Source organism: Pyxicephalus adspersus, chromosome 5 (assembly GCF_032062135.1).
Source record: "Pyxicephalus adspersus chromosome 5, UCB_Pads_2.0, whole genome shotgun sequence".
Classification (NCBI taxonomy): domain Eukaryota; kingdom Metazoa; phylum Chordata; class Amphibia; order Anura; family Pyxicephalidae; genus Pyxicephalus; species Pyxicephalus adspersus.
In genome coordinates this window covers 85122618-85145153 of record NC_092862.1, presented here as the reverse complement: position 1 = coordinate 85145153, position 22536 = coordinate 85122618, and the positions used below count along the sequence as shown (strand labels likewise).

The 22536-nt window shown below is 40.8% G+C and overlaps 1 protein-coding gene across 1 annotated transcript; it reads left to right on the top strand.

Moving 5' to 3' along the window:
• The first annotated feature begins 115 nt into the window (after nucleotides 1–115).
• On the top strand, nucleotides 116–12492 carry DAP (death associated protein). The gene is made up of 4 exons (XM_072411976.1): nucleotides 116–296; nucleotides 3695–3800; nucleotides 8168–8210; nucleotides 10034–12492. The coding sequence occupies exons 1-4, from the start codon at nucleotides 242–244 to the stop codon at nucleotides 10151–10153; spliced, it is 324 nt and encodes a 107-aa protein (XP_072268077.1). The 5' UTR covers nucleotides 116–241; the 3' UTR covers nucleotides 10154–12492.
• The last annotated feature ends 10044 nt before the right edge of the window (nucleotides 12493–22536 follow it).

Genomic DNA, 22536 nt, shown 5'->3' with positions numbered 1-22536 from the left:
ATGCTATCAATAAAGTTAAGAAAACAAGCGAATCATTGCTTTATGTGTAAAGCCACGTTGAAGGTATGAATATGGGCGGGTACAGTCGAGTCGAGGCGGGTACAGCCGAGGAGTGTGCAGTAGGAAGAAGCACGGGGACAGGTCAAGTGAGAATTGGGCGGAGATTCTGCTGTTGACTTGCAAACGATTTCGGGTTAGATTAGTTGTTCCGTCAGGGTGTAATACCTTTTCAATAGAAAATATGTCTTCCCCACCTAAAGAGAAACCGGACACCAAAGCTGGACACCCACCTGCCGGTATTTACTTTACTTTTGTGTTCGAACGGGTGAAAATTATTGCAGGCCAGGTATCAAAAACAGCCATATGTCACCCTAAAGTCATAGGATTAGCAAGCAAATGGATGTAACGTCCAACTTGACTACAATTCAAATAACATTTCCTTTGCATGTGCTTGGCAATATTTGCAGCTATTCATCAAGCGTTTCAGTAGTATGGTGTGTGCTTGGTTATATATGCACAAGGTTTGCTGTGTTTTTGAGGTCTAATTTTCTTGGTCTTGGTATTGCTTGGGATGTTTCTGTACTCATTCTACAGTGTAGAAATCATAAAGCCTGAAGACCAACTCAAGTAATCTGTTTTCACAGATTGTTACTTGTTCCTGGTCAGTGGAGTCCATCCTGTAAGGTTCGTAAAATATTCATAATTTTCTGATATCTGTGGTACAATTTCAATATTATACCAGCAAAAAGGGGTAGGGTATTATTATATAACTATAATAGTATAATATATAATAGTATACTTAATGGCAATTTTTTTTTTTTAGTAAACGATGAAACAAAAGTATGAGAAGTTCTTTTCAGCAACAGCAGTCACAAGATCTGAAAACTATGAAGCTTGTGCTGTAAACCCTTTTCCTGTAAATGTTGAGTTTGGTTTTTACTATGCTCTAAAACGTAGAGATAACCAATAGGAATACAAAACGTATTAAGAGGCGCGGTACAGCCCAATGATTGCAGAAAATGGAAAATGGATCTAAATGCAGCTGCCCATATCAGACCGAGAGGATTTTTTTTTGACATGCAGTTTTTGCATTTATTGATTTTAAATTCTGATAGTATTAATTTTAAAGGAAGTTTAAATTGTTAGGCTTTGTTTTAAAGAATATCTAAAGCCAAAACATTTTTTTGTAGTTGCTGTGAGTAGAGTAGGAACTGATTAACACCTTCTGTTTATGTTCCATGTACAAAAAGGTTGCTGGAATACTGCTCGTCTTTACCCTGGTATCATTTAAGTGCTAGCCAGTGACAAAATGATTGGCTGTCTCCTGGCTTTCCAGTAGATGCGATTCAGCGGTTGTACATAACATCTATAGTTGCAAAAGATGGTGCCCTTCTAACCTCTCGCAATACACTTTCTTTGCAAAAGTAGCTTCCTAGAGCCGTTGATATTCATGCAGTATGGTCAGCTTGGCACAATCGATGATGACTTTATCACTGATTGTGACCGTTTTAATAATCAGGAAGCATTCAACACTATGAAGGCCTTGCTGCAGAGAGAAGTGGATTGAGCAGAAATTTCTGCTCAATATTTTAGGCTACTAGGCAGGAGAGACATGGGAGGTCTAATATACCAGATGTTTCAGTAAGAATAAAAACATCTGTCAGCCCTCTCATCATATCAGTAAAGTTTTAATAAAAAGTTTGAAAACTCATATAAAAAAAAAAATTTAAAAAAACCTGCAAACACAAATGCAATCCCTGCACAGTCAGGTGGAATAATTCAAGGCCTTTTATTTAGGAGTAACATTAAACTAATAAGCTGTAGGTTTTTTATTGTTATGTCACCTATACACAGTTACATATTAGATTTCCTTGTTTTGCAGGCACACACAATTAAAAAAAAAAATATATATATATATAGTATATATAAGCACTGTAAAAAATACAGATTTGAAAAGCAGTTCCAAAAAAAAAAAAAACATACTGGGTCTCAGCTTTTAGTCATTTGGGATCAGCTGTCCAAAACAAAAAAAACAGCTTGTGTGGATGTCTGATGACAGTTGGCCCTTCCCAACTGTCATCAGACATCCACTCAAGCTGTTTTTTTTTTTTTTTTAGACAGCTGATCACAACTGATCAGGTACTTAAAAGTGCTTGATGCTGTGCCCAGCTGTGGTGTTGTGCTCAGCTTAAAGTGGCATGGGAGCACGCTGTTATGGTAAATTTTCACTTGATACAATCACAACTGATTGTCTTGGTTCACAAACATTTAGCATCTATATGCTAGCATCTCCAGACAGTTGGAACAGTTGTGTTCAGAATAATAGCAGTGTTTTTAAAAAGTGAGTAAAGCTCAAAATCCTTATAATAGAATTTTTTCCTATACACACAAATGCATTGGGAACACTGCTCATTCCCTTTCAAATGAAAACTTGAAGAAAAATGTATCACATTTGTGTTATTCCTTTACAAAATATTTTTCCCTACTATAGTCATATGTCATTATTGTACTCTAAGGTTAATTTTAGGGGGAAGTCAATTAACCTAACTGCATGTTTTTGGGATGTGGGAGGAAACCGGAGTACCCGGAGGAAACCCACGCAGACACGGGGAGAACCTGCAAACTCCATGCAGATAGTGTCCTGGCTGGCGTTCGAACCTAGGACCTAGCGCTGCAAAGGCCTGAATGCTAACCCCTGAGCCACCGTGCTGCCCACACTGCATAACATCAATCTTGTTGGTCTGGAACCAAGATGTTTCTCATTTACTGGTGTGTTTGGGCTTGTTGTCGTGTTAAAACACCCATTCCAAGGGCATTACCTCATTGGCATGCCATACTCATTGGTTTACTGTGGCATGAATTCAGAGTGACAGAGGTATCCTGGGAGGATTTGCACTCATAAAGACAGAAAGGGAGGTGCGGCATTTTTTTTTTAAAGTGTGTTGCACTTAAAAAATACATTTTTACTTTAAAAAAAAGGGTTGTCTACCCTTTTATGTAAAGTAAAAAACATTGAGTTTGGGTCTGCTTTGAGTTATGCAAAAAACACAAGCGTTCAGTCATTTTACATAGTAAATGGAGCTAATTTGTACTTGTTACTTACTGTTATGACATGAAACCTGAAATAAAAAAATACATCTGATCAGCAGCCCAAGGGTCAGATGATTAATAAGCTGCAAAAAAAGTAAAGTTTTTTTTATGTGATTATTTTTTTTATTAATAGGATTACTAATATAAATACAATTATATTCTTTATTGAACAAACAAGTAGGTGGCAATGGGAACAAGAATAGGACCAAGGTTTTAAAAAGTGTATGAAACAGGAATTGAGGATTACTGCTGAAGTTTATTAAAATTGGTATAATACATAGAAATGCACCTTAACCAATGTACAGTGTTACATTAATTTCAAGTCCAGCATTTAAGTTATAAATGGCATTACTGAATTTGTGGAATGGGGTAATTAACAAAGTGTTTGTGTGTCCTATGGTGGTGGGGTAATGAACGGGTATTTTATTTGTGGGAAAGAGGTAAAGGTTTTGATGTGTTATTTACATGTAGCAGGTGCCATGTTGCCTGGCTGTATCAGGCTTGAATGCAGAATTACTGATCCAAAGCGCCTACGTAGGTTAGAAAGTAACCTTGAGGCTTTTACAATATTTTCACGTGTATTTTTTATTGTTTTGCTTTACAGTAAAAGCTGGGGGCATGAGAATAGTTCAGAAGCATCCACATGCTACTCAAGCAGAAGCTAAAGAAGATAAAGATGAAGAATCAGAACAGTGGGAAAGTGGCACTGTGTATGTAATATTAGGTTTATTCACCCAAAATGAAACTTTTAAATATAGATTTCGTAACATTTTGATTCAAATTTAAAGCTTGCTCCAAACTCCATTCTGGTCAAAAATGTAAGATTTAGGGTTTTTACAAACCTTTTTTATTTTATTTTATCCGTCTTCGGCCTGGCGACCCAGGCGCTGCCATCTACTCCTCTCCGAGGTCTTCTTACGCAGTTGGGGGGAAAAACTTGCCGATCTCACTGCGCATGCATGAGATTTGCTTTTTTTTCCCCCTTTTGACGAAAGGGCTGCTTCTGCGCATGTCTGAGGTACGTGATGTAAGTACCCCGGGAGGCTTTGCACTCCCATTCATTCTCGATTGCCTAGGTCAGGGGTATCAAAATACACAGTGGGCCAAAATTAAAAACTTCAAACTCTAGGTGATTGAGAAGTAGGGGGCGGTATTGTTGAATAGTATTGTTGAAAAAAAAAAAAAAAAAAAAAAAAAAAAAGGATATTTACCTTACGTAAAAGGGTTGTCTACCCTTTTATGTATAGTGAAAATTCTAAATTTAGGTAGCTTTAAGGGCTCTTACAGATAGTGCCTTTTGGTTAGGGCTCTCTAGGCCGGGGCATGCCTTAGCTCCTGCTGTGTGTGAGAACTCAGTAGTTAGGTATTTGGTTTGGTTAAGTGCTAAAAGCTTTTAATCTTACATAAATGGTTTTGGAGAGGAAGGGGAGCGCCTACTGTTTTTCCTCACCTAAGGTTAGTTGCTTCAGTTATGTATTTTCAAAAGGGTACCTCTCTATTTTGGAGCCTGAAAAAAAGACAAGTGGAACAGTTTCCATCCAACCATCTACAGGGGTTACCTCTGGCTTTCTGACAGTCACGTTGATTTTTTTGACCCAATGTTCTCCCCAGAATTTTTTTTTTTTTAGCTGGGTGGTCAAAAGTGGGCGTGGTAAGCCACAGCATATTTAGTGCTCACAGTTGTTTATGCCATAGGTATCCAGTAACCCCTAATATTCCCTGGTAATACGTCTAATTTTTTCCATTTTTGTGTTATGCTCCAACTGTCCAGTGCTGTGTATTGTGACCCAACTTCTTTTAGGAGTGTTTTAGGAGCCTAATCTCTTGTAGTAGTGTAATAGTGTGATCAATGCAATGTAACAAGTTAGGCTTAATTCACATTAGCAGTAAAAAAAACTCTGCCATTTACAGTTCCCAAGTGACTAATGGCAACTGGTAGGCACCTGGAATTGGTAACAGGTGCTAACTACTAGGCTTATTTGGACCTAGAAGTTTTTCAAGCAATATTGGTTGCTGGCATGAGGAAGCAGTAAATGCAACCTTACTGCCAGTGTGAATTCAGCCTTACTTCAGATGTGCCCCTGAGGTTTTATTTTTTTTTCTACTTGCTCCATTCACAAAATGAGCCCAGTGAGTCCCACACTGGCTCGGCTTCCCTCTTCTTTCTGATGCTCACTCGTCCAGCACTGCCTTGCACTCGCATGTGTGAAATTGAGCACTTTTTTTTCCACTGAAGTGGAGGGCTGTGTAAAAAAAGGAAAAAAAACGTATTTTGCAGTTATATGAATGTTAAAAATGTGGTGATGCTTTTAGATTTTCTATGGGCAAAAAAAAACTGCATGTGAAATTTATCCACCTGAGTGTGCATGTGAATGGCAGTGCAGTGAGATAGCTGTGTGTGTAAAAATTGCTGTTTCATAGAAAAGTGCATCTAGGAGTCCAAATTTGCAAATGCAAATTGGGGAACCCCAGGGGCCCCTACATAACAATAAGCATTGAGGTGGGGCCCCTAAATTATTACCTATCTTTTACAAAACTATACCTGTCATACTATGCTTCTCTGCTTTTCTTCTTTGAACAACAACTTCTCTGGAATGGGGAGGTGAAGGTAACTGAAAATGTAGGTGCAAGTGGGGGACACTTAAAGCCTCCTGTAAAATGTTCTTAGTATGGCATTATAAGAACATAAAAAATCTCTACCTCTTAAAATGCGTTGCCTGCTCTGTTACACTTATCTGTCTGCTTCTCTACCTTGAACCCCACTTTATCCAGAATGGAGAGGTACAGGTAAACAAAAAGGAGCAAGTGGAGTTCACTTGTGGCTAACACCCCCCAAGCTTTCATCACCATTGCATCATTACAACATAAAAAACTCTGCCCCTATTAAAACCGCACTTCCCCATTTCACGTGTTTAAATCTTTTAAATACCCGAATCCCAATTTTGTTTTAGTGGTCAGAGTTTTTTTTTTTTTTGTCCTAATGACGCCATAGTGATGAAGTTTTAGGGGATGTTAGCCACATATGTTATCTACTTGTACCTACATTTTCGGTTTTTTACACATCCTTATTCTAGAGAAATTGGGGTTCAAGTGTTAGAAATGGGTAGTACTATGCATAACAGTAATGCATAATAGTTTATGTTCTAATGATGCTATAATAATGAAATTTTAGGGGGAGTTAGCCAAAGGTTTCTCCTACTTTCATCTACATTTTTAGTTTTGTGCACCCTGCCTCTCATGAAATTGGGGTTCAAGGGGAAAAAGTAGATAGGGTAGCATAGTATGATAGTAATAGATTTGTGACAGGTAAGTATAAATTTAGGGGCCCCATCCTAATGCTCCTTGCTTTGTAGGTGTGCCCAAGGGTCCCCAATTTGCATTTTCAATTTAGGACTTCTAGCTGCATTTTCTTTTGAAACTGCAACCCCAATGTTTACATTTTATAAGGTATTAAAATTGTGGCCACCATATCTTGAAATTCTTTAAAGCTGGGTTACTGGGAGATAGTAAGGTTTGTACACAGTGTATTGTAAGACTACAGAATGACATGCAGCTTTTACACACACAGCTTACATTATGTTTTTGGGCTCTATAAATTATTTCCCTGTCAATGCGTCTGAAATTCAGACAAATTGACGGGAATAATTTATAAATAGAGCCCATTGTGTTTATATTGTAAGTTTTTAGATTTGCCGGCCACAAAAATGGTTCATTATGTAGGTTGCAGATTTGGTTTAATGATACATTTTTCTTTTTTGGTTAAAAAGTGTCTTTTTAAAAAATATTTTTTTTAAATTCCAGACTTCCCAAATTATATTGTATTATTATTTTGCCTATTTTCACACACATTGTGCTATGAGAGCAGATTCTCTTTCAATCCTAGTTAAAAAAAAAAAAATTAAAAAGAACTGGGCATAAAAAAAAAGGCCTGTGCAGGCAATTGCAGATGCCTGTACAAGCCTTTTTAGGTATTTTTAAACCCTTCCCTTTCAAGTCTGCAGAGGTGGCAATCCATCCATGGAGTGTTCAGAAAAAAACGCATGGAATGCTGCCTCCTCCTGCCGCCTGTCAAATGAAGGATTGTGAATGGACCTATTCGGTCCAACATTTTTGAGCAATAAAACTGCTTAAAAATCTTTTAAAAACCTCTGGTTTGAAAAAGTTGTACGGTTTCAGTAGCAGACCTAAATCAAATTTCAAAATCCTTGTTTTGATCTTTAATATAATAAGTAATAGTAGGGTAAATGATTTCACAACACAAGCGTGAGATTGGTGTAAATGCTTGTTTTAAAGTTCCTTCCCACTCCCTTTCAACTATTTGCAGGCATATAAAATTTCCATTTAACTCACCTAAAACTCTGGTCACATGATGCTTCAGTCCCAAGTTAGTTCTAATGTTGGCTTTAGATAAATCCAAACTGTTTAATGAAAATAGACAGAGATGCGTTTTAAAGTGAAGTTCCCTATTTTTTTTTTTTTTTTTGTGTGACTTTGCCTTTGGTTCACGTAGCCCCCCCAAACACACTCATTGTCTTTCCTGCATACCCCTTGGCCTGCATATATTCCACTTTTTAGTACTTATCGCAACAATGAAATGACCTCTTCAATCCACAGTGGCCTTCCTAAATCTTGTATTGTATAAACTCAAGAGACATCTTTTTAACTTTACATGCAGTAAGAATCTTCATGTTAGATTTTTCTGCCCTTCCCAAGCTCTCCTATCCTATTTACTGTCAACATTTTGCTAAAAACAAACACTATCATGGCACATACAGCCCCCCTCACTGTTTTTCTTTTTCTCCCCAATGTTCTACTTGCCCACACTCTTTTCTCAGATGTTTCATTTTTCTTCTGTGTGTCCCAGTATATGGGCAGTTGTTTCATATGTACCTTAGTTTACAGCACAAACTTTATCGAGTTAGCAGTGTATCTCTAAAGTAACATTTGAAAATTTTATTTTAGCACTCTACTTAATGTGAGAGGCAGTTTCTTCTATCAAAATATTTCGGCAAGTGCAGTTGTATAAACTGTTAGATTTTACAGTGTAAACACTTTTTTTCTTTTCTCACATTTTTAGTCAAGCCAGGCCACCTCTGATAATCTCTGGTGCTATTACAAGGGTAAGCTGTTTTTTTTTCAATTATTTTTTTATTTCTATGACCATATAATTGGTCATAATCTGTGAAATGTGTTAATTTTTTGGCTGATAACCTTGCCATTTGTCTGTAAACTATAGATCTTACATGTAAAGAGCAATTGTAGCTTTCATTAAAATCTTAAAAATACAGGTATTGTTTTGGAAGAGGGAATTGCCTTCACAACATATGAACATACACTCTTCATAAAAAAAAAATGTTTGTGTACCTTCATGTTAGCTCCAAAGTCCTTTGACATTACTACTAAATTAAAAAATGAGGTGGCGATTCTTCACATGTAAGTATTTTTCAGGCCTGTTTAGTTCTTCAAATGGTAATGGCATATACAGGTAGTCATGGGTTATATATGAAATAAGGACTGTAGGTTTGTTCTTAAATTGAATTTGTATGCAAGTTGGAACAGGTACATTATTTTATTAAATGCAAGGACAGATGTTTGTCTCAACATATTATTAAGCAGTGTGGTGTCAGTTACTGTATAAAATCCTTACTGTTAGTTAATCACAAACAAAGCAAAAAAAACTTAATCGAGCCTAGACATTAATTATCTTCTGGAGCAAGCTGTGCTTTGATATGCAAAAAAAAACTGCTGCAGAGTTTGTCTTGGTCATTAAAGCGTACCTAAACTCAGAAATTTCACTTTACATAGAAGGGTAGACAACCCTTTTATGTAGAGTAAAAATGTTTGTTTTTTTTGTTTTTTTATTTATAAGTGCCACACCCTAGGCGATCGAGAATGAATGGGAGCCCAAAGCCTCCCGGGATACCTATGTTACGCATCCCGGGAGGCTCTTGGGTGCTCCTTTTGCCTTTTCACGCAAAGAAAAAAACTTGATGAACCCCCGCATACGCAGTGAGATCGGCAATTTTTTTTACCCTGAAGAAGAAACGAAGATGGTGTCGTCCGGAGTGCTGGCAGGAGCGCTAGCTCCAGGACAGATGATGGGACGACGTGGGACCCGATGCAGGACACCCCCGGATAGATTGGACTGCCCTGCAGGATTGAAGGTAAGTGTATTTTTTTTTTTTTTTGGCTGTTTTTAGTTAAGAGTTACAAGATGTTGCAGATCAACTCAAATTTTAAAGAGCAACTAAACCCAAAAGTGCCTAAAACAAAAAGAATCCACTTGCCTTCAATCTCACAGGGCAGTCTGATCCATCCGGAGGTCCCTTCCATTGGGTCCTGCGTCGCCCCGGCACCCATCCGCGAGTCAGCTCGCTGGGCGCTGCCATCTTTGCTTCCGGTTTTTTCTCCCTACGTCATCCAACCCAGGCACGAGATCGGGTAACATAGGATGCGAAAAAAAACTTGAGATCTGCAAATTTTTCCTCTTTGAGCGAAAAGACTCTTTCTGCACATGCCCGGGCATCCAAGAGCCTCCCGGAATACCTGATGTAGGTATCCAGGGAGGCTTTGCGCTCCCATTCATTCTCGATCGACTAGGTGGCGGTGCTGCACTCTTTAAAAAAAACAAACAAAAAAAATGGAATTTTTACTTGACAAAAGGGTTGTCTACCCTTTTATGTAGAGTGAGATTTCTGAGTTTAGGTACGCTTTAAAATCACCCACAACCTTAGTAAAAGATTTCTTCTGCAAGTCATGCAAACCGCCCCTTTCCTCCATCAATCCTCCTTACTGCACAGGAGAAAAGCAGGGTCGCCTGTCCTTAACTCGGGGGCTACCTGTATCCCATTTTGTGGGCTGTAGGAAAAATGACATTTTTAATTCTTATGTTTTGTTCACATACTAAATGTATGATGAAAAGGAAATTTACTACTATTTACAGGGAGACAAGGACTTTCCTCCTGCCGCTGCTCAAGTTGCTCATCAAAAACCACATCCTTCTGTGGAGAAGATACCTCCAGCCCAACATTTTAACCAACACATTCATCAGCCTCGCAAGTAAATGAGACAGCCTGGAAATCATATGCATCTATAATTCAAGAGGATACCTGGGAATTCAATGCATTTTTAAATTTAAAAAATCAATTTGTAGAAAACTAGCATTTAACCTACTAATTAAAGTCTGAAAATAAATAAAACGAGAACATGGAAACAATATTGTCATTTGAAGATCATGCTGTATTTGATGGTTTTTGATTATTGTGGATATTTCATTTTTAAGCTTAAAGCTGTTATGGCACTGAATTGCTAAATTACCATGTTTCTAAAGTCAAAACTTTTAGTTCTTCATAGTGTGGTTAGAACCCATGTTACATGTGTATTGTTGTACATATATATCCCCATTTAAGAGATATACTCTGTCTTGGTGACACCAATTGCCAAAACCTAATATGAGAGAGAAACTATTTTCTCCATGAGAGAGAAAATGTTTTCGTTGCCACCAAAATCTTTGTGGGGATTTCCTCTCATTTGTCTGCTGGCTAAAAAACAGAAAGTACTATCCCTGGCAAAATTATGAATTTCTTTTCTTGTAGGATGTTCATTCAGCTGATGTTTTTTGCCATAAAACAAATCATAGCTATCAGATCTTTTTTTATAGCTATAGCTATCTTTTTTTTTTTTAGCAGCAGAACATTTTGGCAATGTAAAACATACCTCCAAAAATAAATTACAATGTTTTATCCAATGGCACATGTTTTATTCATACCACGAAGTTGATAAAATATGAAATAGCTGAGGCAAGAAAAAATATAAAATCAACCCAAAAGATTCCACATAGGACTTTGTTGCACCTTGTCTGGCTTTTATGACAGCTTGAATTCTTTAAGGCATAATTTGACTAATGAAAAACAATATTCTTCATCAATCACATTCCAGCTTTATAGCAGTGGACTATTGATAGGCCTGTCCTGATAAAACATTGTAATGCAGTTTGCTTTGTATCAAGATACATTATCATCTTGAAAAATTACTATCACCAAGACTACATGCTGGAATGAAAAAAGTGTCTAAAATATCAATGCAATGTACACCTGTGTATTTACTGTAGATTTTTTTGGTCTATTACATTCAACCCCATATCATCAATGATTGTTTCACCATTATAAGTAGCATCCTCGCCTTGGCCAGTGGAGATTTATGATTCATCATTGCATATTACTTTCATTCACCATCATGCACAATCTGATTGCTTCTCTTTAGCAACTGTAACCTTGTTTTCTTCTGTTTAGATGTTATTGATTGTTTACATTTAGCTTTTCTGTATGAAAATACAATTTCCTAAAATTTCATCACAAATTTTCACTCCTGTCCAATTGTTTTTAATTACTTTTGTTGTGATTTTGTACTATCTTCTTTATTGTTGAGTGATTCTGTAATTTTTTCCCCTACTTGGTCTTAACAAAAGATGTGCCATTAATTACAACAGTCAGTTAATTTAATTTCAGGTTCTACCATTCCAGTCTCTATCCCAAATAATAAAAAATTGGCTTTTATTATACTTAAAACTTGTTCTAGCTGGCTGTGCTACCTGGTGATAAACACTAAAAGAATTTTGGAAAGTATTAGGGATTATGTGGCCTCTATGGGGTGTAATTAATTTTTATTTAATCCTATTGTTATGTTTTTTTGTAGAAGGCCAGCATTTGGAAATAAAAAAAAAAAAATAGTTGTTAAAACATTGTGATTTGCGTTAAACAATGTGCAAAAATGCATATTGATCTCAGCTAGTGAATTTTTGTATGTTCAGGTTTGGAGTATCTGGTATCTGTAGTGCTCCTTTCAAACCTATCCCATCCTATCAAACCTACCTTTCTAAAACTGCAAAACACTTGGGAGTTAGAAGGGAAATATGCAGACATGCATGAAAGTATTATGTGGTTACTGCAAGACAAAGCAAATTGGACTTCTCATATGGGAATAAGGTTGTGCTTGCCTCATGCAAGGCAAAGCACAAAGGTTTGCTTTATTGTCAGTTTGTGCTTTACTTTTTCTGCTACTATGTTGAGCCACCAGGAAAGAAGTAACTACCCAATAAATGCAGGTTTATAGGAAAAAGATATGTGGAATATGTCAGTAAACAAAACCTGTTTATTTTGTCCGGGGCGGGGAAAGTAGATGTTTAATGATCTGTAGCATTGTAATATATTTTGTGTCATTACTAACACAATTACTTATGAGTTGATATCCACTTCAGCTATTTTGATTTTTTTTTTCTTAACATAAGAAAAAAGTTTGGCTATAGAACAAAAACAGTTTCCGACCTGACTAACGTTATCAAATTCTAACTTCTTATCTGACCTAAATATTGGTGTCCACAAATAAAGTATTGTATAGACCATATTTCATATAATCATTCATATAATTCATATAATCACAATGTTTTTTTTATATAAAACTATTTTCAGTTACTCCATGACTTAATATTCCTAGGGGTGAATTTATAAATTCCCTGTCAATTTGAGCTATATTCAGGATTTTATTTGTCAAAATTTTGCGGTTAGGTTAAATGGCTTCCCTCCAAAAAAAATTAGACTGTGGTAATGACATATGGCTATGGTAGGGACATTAGATTGTAATCACTTTGATGGACAGCTATTAACATGACCATTTAAAGCTTTGTGTAATATGTCAGAGCTATAAAAATACTGGACAATATTAGAAGATAGTGTTTACTATAAAAATAGCGTTTACTATTGTAACTGCTGTGTTCTTTTGATAATTTGCCTCTAGGTAGCAGCATGAGACTGATGTAGTGGAAAACGTTTGTTCAGTGATCAGGCTGCGTGCTAGTCATGGTGAGAGATGTCTCAAAAAGAGGGTGCACGAATAGTGACACCACATTATGTCTGAGAAAACTGGAGCTGCTGAGTTGTGGATTACAGCGTGCAGGTGAGTATCAGAAAAACTAGCATGTAGCCTGATGCAAGGGTACAAGAGACATCCAGCTGTTATAACTTCAGTAGGAATTCATTGTCTAGTTCATGGTCCCATCCCGCCAAATACTGTACAGTGGGGGAGACCAGTATCACTTTAATATGCTACAAAAACAGATTCAACTTTTTCTTCTAATTCTTCTTAATGAATCTTTTAGTTATAATTTTCTCTTCATATCCTGTATCACCTTTTTTATTTGAATAGTATCGTATGCCTTGGCCTTAGTCACTCCTCACTTGTCCACCTGTATCCTAAAATCTGCCTCTTTCATACAGTTCTTTCTAATTTGCCATATCTGACTTTTTGATGCATTTGCTATCTATGGAGAATATTTCCAACTATTATGGGGAGTGTTAGAATTCCTATGAGTAGGCTTCAAAAAAGTTCTAAATATCAATCTACTGTCCTCTTCCTAGATGTCCAAAGTGTATATTGGACATTAAATGCCAAAATATAATCAAATTTGATTATAATGCTAATGCTAGTAAAGCAAGGTGCTGAATTCTTCCAATGTTTTAGCCTTCCACTCTTCAATATATAAACTGACAAAGGTTGGAGCTGACTTTCCCCCTTGCAAATAATTAGATGAAACCCTCAATATTGAAATGCCTTGTGAGGCGTTCATGGGCAGAAGTGTACATCACATTCTTTTTTCATTTCTGTGGTGACAACACACCTAAACTGCAAGACAGAAACTACCCAATGGTCTACCATGGGACCTTGACTGACTGTAAATCAAAAGTGGTGAGAGTACTCTTTCAAAATATAAAGATCCAATCTCCTTGTGCATGCGTGAGATTGGCATCTTTTTCCCCTTGGAAGGCCAGAGCCTCCTAGGATGCTTGGTGCAGGTATCCCTGGAGGCTCTGCGCTCCTATGAAGTTTTGATCACCACGACAATCAAAACTTCAGAGGGCTGTGCTGCACCCTTTTATTTAAAAAGGGTATTGCAACATTTTTGTTTAACCCTCTATGTAAAGTAAAAATGTTGAATTTAGGTACGCTTTAATGTTGGATGTGCATACACCCTGATCAGGGACTTAGCCATTCTCCTTTTAAAGAACTTAAACTCCTTCATACTCACCAGAGATGTTTGTATGGATTTAAAGAGAGAGGGAGGCGTAATGTAACACTCTTTCGGGAACTATATACATTGAAAAGTGTACATGGACAAAATAATAATTCTGAGCTTGTAATTAAATTGAAAAAACTAAGGCAACAATGGCAAAATTTAGATTAACATTCTTTATATATAGAACCACATGCAGTACAATTTGGGCTAATACTCTTCATCTGAAACATAGTAAAGCTTCTATAACCATGTACAGGATCGCAGAGACATAGTTAATTTTCTTATTTAATTTTCAGGAAAACTCTTCAAACTGTTCAGCAAACTTACAGGTGGACTCTGTCATCACATAGAGTTGTGTTTAGAATAATAGTCTGAAACCACCAACCTAATCAGTCACTCTTTTTGGTAGAAATTATATTTCTACATGGCAAATAACTTACTAGTAGATGTAGTAGAGAGATAGAAAACCAACAGACCCAACAGTCATGCCATGCATCCTCCTGATTCTGTGTAATTAAATCCTTAAATGAAAGGGCTTGTTTAAAATAGTAGTAGTGTGGAATTCAATTAGGGAGGTAATTTATTTTGTGAATAAACAGGTGTCCGTTATGGCCCTAATTTAAGGAAGGAAGACAGCAAATGTTGTACATGCTGGTTATAGTGCATTTCTCTCTGAAAAATAAAATGGGTTTTAGAAATTCAGAAATACAACATACTTTGATTAAAAAGGTCACTGGAAGGTGGAAAACAACAAAGTAAAGAAAATATTAGGCTGCTCAGCTAAAATGATCTCAAATGCTTTAACATGGCAACCAAAACCTAAAAGACATGAAAAAAAACAGAAAGTTACCATTTGAAAAGATGGAAAGATAGCCAATATGACAAAAACAAACACAGAAAATGATCAGTTCCAGGAAGATTGAAGAAGGTCTAAAAATACCTTTAGCAAAGCTATCAGAAAAGTCCCCACAAAGTCCCAATGTTGGAAAAAAGATGTGTTTAAGAGGTTACAGTTTGCCAAAGAACACATTGACTGCCTTGAAGAGAAATGACGCAACATTTCGTGGACCGACAATCACAAGGTTGATTTTTTTAGGTCTAGACAGTTTGTCAAGACAACAAACCCAGACACCAGTAAAAAAAAAGAGTTTTGGTTCCAGACCAACAAAATTGATGTTGTGTAGTGACCAGCCCAAGCCCCGCCCCTTTATTCATTAGAAAACTTGTGGGTGCTGTTTCTGAGGCAATACCAAGAAATGCAGAACACAACTGTAAGCCAAACTGCTCTCTGTTACCTCCTCATTTGGACTCACACAGCACATCAATGGCCCCACACACATAGCCGGACACACTTTAGACCTGGTATTTTCTAAACTCTGCAACCTCACCCTCCTTGACAACTCACCATTCCCCCTCTTTGATCATAACCTGCAATCCCTATTTAATGTACAGCGCTGCGTAATATGTTGGCGCTATATAAATCCTGTTTAATAATAATAATAATAATAATAATAAGCCTCGGTTATTCATAGAGGAGAACAGACTAATTTGGAGGCTCTATTGACGGCCATGGAATTTACTAGGGAGATTACCTAAAAAACAAACGGTGTCTTAATTGGGTTTAAACACTCAGTTCCCTTTTGTCACCGATCCCTGCAGGCCCAGGGGATCTGTGCCTTCTTCTTGCTCACCCTCTTTGCAGTCCCCTGCTGCCAGCAACATCTCTGCCTCTGTATCCAAAACACTGAATACTTCCTATTCCAAGTCAGGTGATTCTCTGTCAGCTGCTCCCTTGTCTCAGAAAACCAGGGTATTCCGCAAACACACCCACCCTGCTTGCAAACATCTGAATAACACCTGAGAATATTTCAGCAACAGCACTCTGCTGGTGGGATGGCTGTCTGCGGCTCCACGCCCATCACATGACATTCCCTTCTTAAGAAAGTGATCTGGCAACAGGAAATTGCCTGAACAAGGAGTTCCTTTGGCTCTGCTTCCAGGTTCCTGTTGTTTGTTTCTCCAGCTCCAGATTCTTTGTGCACTGACCCTGGCTTGTTTCCTGACCAACCTTGTTCACTTGCTGACCTGACCTTTTGGCTCGTCTGACTACTCTTTTGGATTTCCCTTTGGCACCTCGTTTTGTTCCTGTCTGTCAGAAATCATCTGCCTCAGCGTGCACAGGGGCCGCAACCTGGCAGTTGCCCGCAGTGAAACATCCTCACTTCTGGAGGCTGTGGTGAAGACTGGGCAGCTGCTTAGACTCTGTGCCCTGTGCACGTCTGTGCCAACCGAGCTGGTAACACAGAGGGTCCACCATCCTGCCTCTCAGTACCGTGACACCTTTATTCATAAACTTACAGTACCAGACCCTAAAGTCAGGTACCTACTTATATCGGGCCATATAAATAAGGCTTTAATACTTAGTTTCTTTTTACGCCCCTAATACTCACCTAAGTTGATGACTTAACTAACCTGCTGCAAGTGGTCAGTTCACATGGGGAAGGTGTGTTCTGTGTTGCGACACCGATAGGACATTGATACTCACTATGAATAAATGAGGCTTGTTGTTGGGCTTTTCTCCGCCTGCTTTGCAAGCAGGTGCTCTAGCCTTATGCAACTTGCTTACTTAACACTGCATGATTGCTGGAGAGAATTGAATTCCCATTTCTCTCACCCACTTCAAGTATTCTCTGGTCTGACCATGATGTGCCAGGGTTCAGCATGAGTTGGACCGAGTGGACAAACTACTGGGAGGGGCTAGGCATGACCCAGCTGTCTTTGTCCATGTTGGAACCAATGACAGGATAGATGAAAAATGGAGGATCCTTAAAAATCAGTTTAACAAACTAGGTTTCAAACTGAAGGAAAGGACCTCCAAGGTTATATTCTCTGGAGTATTGCCTGTGCCATGTGCAGCACAGGAAAGGCAGAGGGAGCTTAGACAGCTAAACGCATGGCTTAAGTCCTGGTGTAATAGGAAAGGGTTTGGGTTCTTAGAGCAGTGGGCTGACTTTCCATTGGGGTACAAACTTGTATGCTAGAGGTGGTTTGCACCTAAATGAAAGGGGGTCTGCTGTGCTTGGGGAAAGATTTAGAGGAATGGTGGAGGGATGTGCAACACAGGAAAGGCAGACGAAGCTTAGACAGCTAAACGCATGGCTTAAGTCCTGGTGTAATAGGAAAGGGTTTGGGTTCTTAGAGCAGTGGGCTGACTTTTCATTGGGGTACAACCTTGTATGCCAGAGGTGGTTTGCACTTTATTGGAAGGGGGTCTGCTGTGCTTGGGGAAAGATTTAGAGGAATGGTGGAGGGATATTTAAACTAGGACAGAGGGGGTGGGACAGTTAAATAAGGTGGCAAAAAGGTAATACAGGGGTCAGCCACTAGTGGAGGGTGGATTGAGGATAGTTGGGGGGAGGGTTATGGATAATTGTAAGGAGGTTCCCATGTTACAAACAAACATTGGATTGTGCAGTACTAGTTGTACTGAAAAACAAAAGGATTTGGCAAACAAGGATGGTAAATGCAGCAATGATTTAAAGAGCCTGTTCACCAATGCTTGAAGTCTGGCAAACAAAATAGGGGATATGAAGCCATAAAGACTGAAGAGCATTATGACCTAGTTGGCATTGTTAATTCATGGCTTTGTTCTTCACATGACAGGGCTGTCAATATTCCTGGTTATACTCTCATAAAGACAGAGTCAAACAAAAAGGTGGTGGTGTCTGTCTGTATGTGAGAAGTGATCTGAAAGTGAATGTGAAAGAAGAAATTGTTGATGGAGCAAGCGATGAGGTTGAGACATTATGGGTGGAGTTGAATGTGGGGATGAACAATACACAATTAATTAATGGAGTCTGCTATAGGCCCCCCAGTGCTAAGGAAGTGGAAGTGTTTTAATCATGGGAGATTTCAACTACCCTGACACTGACAGGGGTATTGGCACTAAAGGATAGTGTTGGTCGAACAGCTGAGTGCTCAATTCGGAAACTATTCGATCAAATAGCCTGATATTTTTCGGGTGAACGAACGCCGAATTCGAACACTATTAAAGAGTATGGGGGGGAATTCGTGTTTTTTTTTTCGGAACTGTGCAGCCCTAGTGTAACTGTAGTATGTGTTCCTGGATAGAGATTCTCTATCCAAGAACACAGTGTTCTTGGATAGAGAATCTCTATCCAAGAATACATACGGAACAGCAGTTCATCTGCAGTCACAGTTAATTGGAAGTACTTGCGTGCCTCCTCCAATCAGCTGCGACCGAAAAGTTCCCACGGCCACCGGGCTGTACTTATCAGCCCAGTGACTGTGGGAACTGAACTCAGATGAACTCTCAATGGAGAAACTCCAATTAATTATATAACCTCTAGTGCACCGGGATCGCAGTGGATTCCCAGGGCTGCATGGAATCCTCCTGTTTGCGATTCCCATGCAGCCCTGAGAATCCTGAGAATCGCAGTGGATTCTCATGGCTGCCATCATTCTTGCATCCCTGGGAGTCCTGTTTGCGATCCCCAGGCACTAGAGGTTAATTAACCGAAGGAAGGAAACTTGTGAGATTAATACAAGGTAATTTAAAGGTACAGTTTATAAAAGCCCGAACTATAAATAATACGCTGCTTGACCTAGTTCTTTCTAACAATGCAGAGCTTATAACTAGAGATGAGCGAATCGAAGCTGTCAAAGTGGAATTCGATCTTAATTTCAGAAAAAATTCGATTCGCAACGAATCCGAATTTCCTTGCGATTGGTGTTAAAAGCGTTTATTGGCCTATTTCCGTACAAAAATAAAAATATATTCGTCGCTTTTAATTATGTCAGACAGAGAAGAGGCAGGCCATGTACAGAGGAGTGGCAGAGGCCTAAATGTTTCTGGTGCAGGCAGAGGTCGCAGCAGAGTAAGGGGGCGTGTCAGCAGGAGTCGGAGCGAGAGGCCTGAGCTATCGGTGTTATCTAGCGGTCGTGTCTTGACCAGCAACCCAGCGATTCTAGATTGGTTAACTCGGTCATCCATTTCATCCCAAGTGACATCAGACACCCCCACCCAACAGTCGTTGGGTTCGTCAGACGCAACCCTTAGTTGGCATGGCCTGGGAGCAGACCCTGTGCCCTCACCTGTCCTCAACTTGCCTCTTTCCTTTGCTGTTCCCTCAGCCACAGAAGTATTGTATGCTGTGGGCTCAGCTCCACTATACAGCGAGGACGAGCTAGTAGAGGACAGTCAACAGCTACTGCCCAGCCAAGATCATCCGCCGCTTTCTCCACTAGACGGGCAAGTAGTGATGAGGAGAGTGGAGTGGGAGGTGGTGTTGCGAGGGATCAGGTTCCTGACCCAGAGACCGTTGAGGACATCAGTGACATGAATACACTACTCGATGATGATGAAGCCGATCGCACTTGGGAGCTGGATGAAGAAGGGGCTTCATCATCATCATCAGGTGAAGAGGGGTGCAGCTTGCCCATGAGGCAGTGGCTGAGCCAGCAAGGTGGTAGCATGGCTGGTAGTCAGCAGGGTGGCAGCAATAGGAGTTTGGTAACCAAACGTGCCCGGGGTAGACCACCTGCTTCGCAGCAGCCTACCTGCCTGGGAAGTAGTGGTGCAGGAGTTCACGGAGGCAGCAGCGGTAGCAGTCAGTCAGTGCGGAGTGTTGGGGGTAAAATCACCTACTCGGTGGTGTGGCAGTTTTTTTGTTAAGCCACCGGAGGAGGTTAACATTGCCATATGCAAAATTTGTGGGCAGAAGGTGAAGTGTAGCCAGGGTGCCAATGTTGGCACCGGGGCCCTGCGTCAACATATGCAGTGTCACCATAAAGTGGCCTGGGAGAACGGTGGCTCCGATGTGGTGGTCCAGCCTGCCGCAGCAACCTATGTCACCCAGTGGCACGCACCAGCTTTCAGGCAGTCAAGGCTCCACCACCTCAGCCGAAGGGAGCTATATGTCATTTCCATCTTCTGCTGGTCTAGATGCTCCTGCTTCTCCTACTCCTTGTCAGTCATTCAGTCAGCAATTGATCACCGAAGTGTTTGCCAAGGAACAACAGTGTGCGTGCACTCATCCAACGGCGCAAAAGCTGAATGTGCTCCTGTCCAAGTTGCTGGTGCTGCAGTCCCTCCCTTTCCAAGAGGTGGACTCTGCACCTTTCAGAGAACTGATGGCTTGTGCCAAGCCGAGGTGGAGAGTCCCAAGCCGTCATTTCTTTGCAAAAAAGGCAGTACCAGCCCTGCACAAATATGTCGAAATGAAGGTGGTCCAGTCCTTGAGCCTGTCGGTGTCTGCCAAAGTGCACGGCAGCGCCGACGTGTGGAGCTGTAACTCGGCCAGGGACAATACATGTCCTTTACGGCCCACTGGGTGAATGTGATTCATGCACAGCCACACCAGCAACTTGGCCAGGTGACACCGCTTCCGCCTCCACGTTCACACGCCGCTTGTCCTGCGACAACGTCCGCCTCTGCCTCCTCATCCTCCACCGTGTCCTCAGCCTCCACTGCAGGGACAATTCACAGTGCCCCTCCAGCTTACCACATGTGCAAGGCATGGCGAATCATGGCTTTCTCCGCGACAACTGAAAATTGAAAACATGGTGACCGACAATGGGAAAAACATTGTGTCTGCGCTGCATCAAGGAAGTCTGAGCCATGCACCCTGCATGAGACACGTGTTCAATTTGGTCGTCAAGCGGTTCCTGAAGTCCTCCACCCATCTGCAAGACATCATAAAAATGGCCACGAAACTTTTCATGCACTTCAGCCCCTCCTGCACCGCAAAGAACACCCTCCTTGAGCTGCAGCAGCAGAACGGCATCCCTCAACATAGGCAGATATGTGTTGTCTCCACCCGTTGGAATTCCACCCTCCATATGTTGGACCGACTATACGAACTGAGAAAGGCCATCAACGAATTCTTAATGATCCAAGCGGATAGGAGTACTCTTATGTGTAACTTTGATGTCAGCCAGTGGCAGCTCATGCGTGACACCTGCCGTTTGCTCAGGCCCTTTGAGGAGGCCACGTTATTTGTCACTCGCCAGGACTACGGGATGAACAACGTCATTCCACTACTTCATGTCCTGGAACAGATGCTGGTAAATCTGGCTGGTCAGGGGACTGGAGACGTGGCGCCTAGATCTCACTGCCACATGAGCCCTGGGTGGGCTGAACTGGAGGAGGAGGAGGAGGAGGACATTGGATCAAAGGCAATTGATAGCGAATTGGGTGGTTTTTCCACTCAGCAGCCAGAGGAGCAAGAAGGAGATGAGGAGGACGAGGCAGAGGACCCAGACACACCGTGGCAGTATGCAGTGGAGATTGAAGTAGGGAGTCCCTCTGAGTAGCTTGCAGAAATGGCTCGCTGCATGCTCACTTGCTTGCGCAGTGACAGCCGAATCGTCACCATTCGACAGAGGGATGACTTCTGGCTTTCCACCTTGTTGGACCCTCGCTACCAGTCCAAAATGGGGGCCTTTTTTACACCCGCTGAGAAGGAGGACAAACTGAACTACTTCAGAGACATCCTTTGTAGTCAGTTGGCCGCTGCCTATCTGCGCCATCGTCCATCCTCTCACAAGTCTGACTAGGGGGGCCCTCTGCACTCAGGTTCCACTGCCATGGCTGCTGTAGAGGGGTGGGGTGGCAGGAGAAGTACCAGCTCCATCAGCAGCAGCCTCAGTCTAGAGTCGCTGATGAGCAGCTTTCTACACCTGCATAATGAAGAAACTACTAACCAGCAGCTAGACATAGAGCAGAACCTGAACCAGCAGGTGGTGGCATACTTGGAGTGCACCCTGCCAGCCGTCATTGAAGATCCGCTGGACTAGTGGCCACCCCAACTGGATTTGTGGCTGCAACTGGCCGAGTTTGCCCTGGAAAAGCTGTCCTCTCCAGCCAAAAGTGTGGCATCAGAGCGGGTGTTTAGTGCAGCGGGGGCCATAGATACCCCAGGAAGAACTCGCCTGTCCACCCAAAATGTGGAGAGACTGACCTTTGTCAAGATGAATCAGGCGTGGATCAGCCAGGATTTCCACGCACCAATGCCTGATGCATCTGATTAGATGCCATCTCGAGACTATGTCACCTTGCCGCTCTGTGGTCTCCTGATGCTGCTGCTGTCATCTCCACACTATGACATGTTGCCGCTCTATGGTCTCCTGATGCTGCTGCTGCCGCCATCTCCACACTATGTCACCTTGCCGCTCTGTGGTCTACTGATGCTGTTGCTGCCATCTCCACACTATGTCGCCTTGCCAATCTGTGCTCTACTGATGCTGCTGCTGCCGCCATCTCCACACTATGTCATCTTGCCGCTCTGTGGTCTCCTGATGCTGCTGCTGTCATCTCCACACTATGTCACCTTGCTGCTCTGTGGCCTACTGATGCT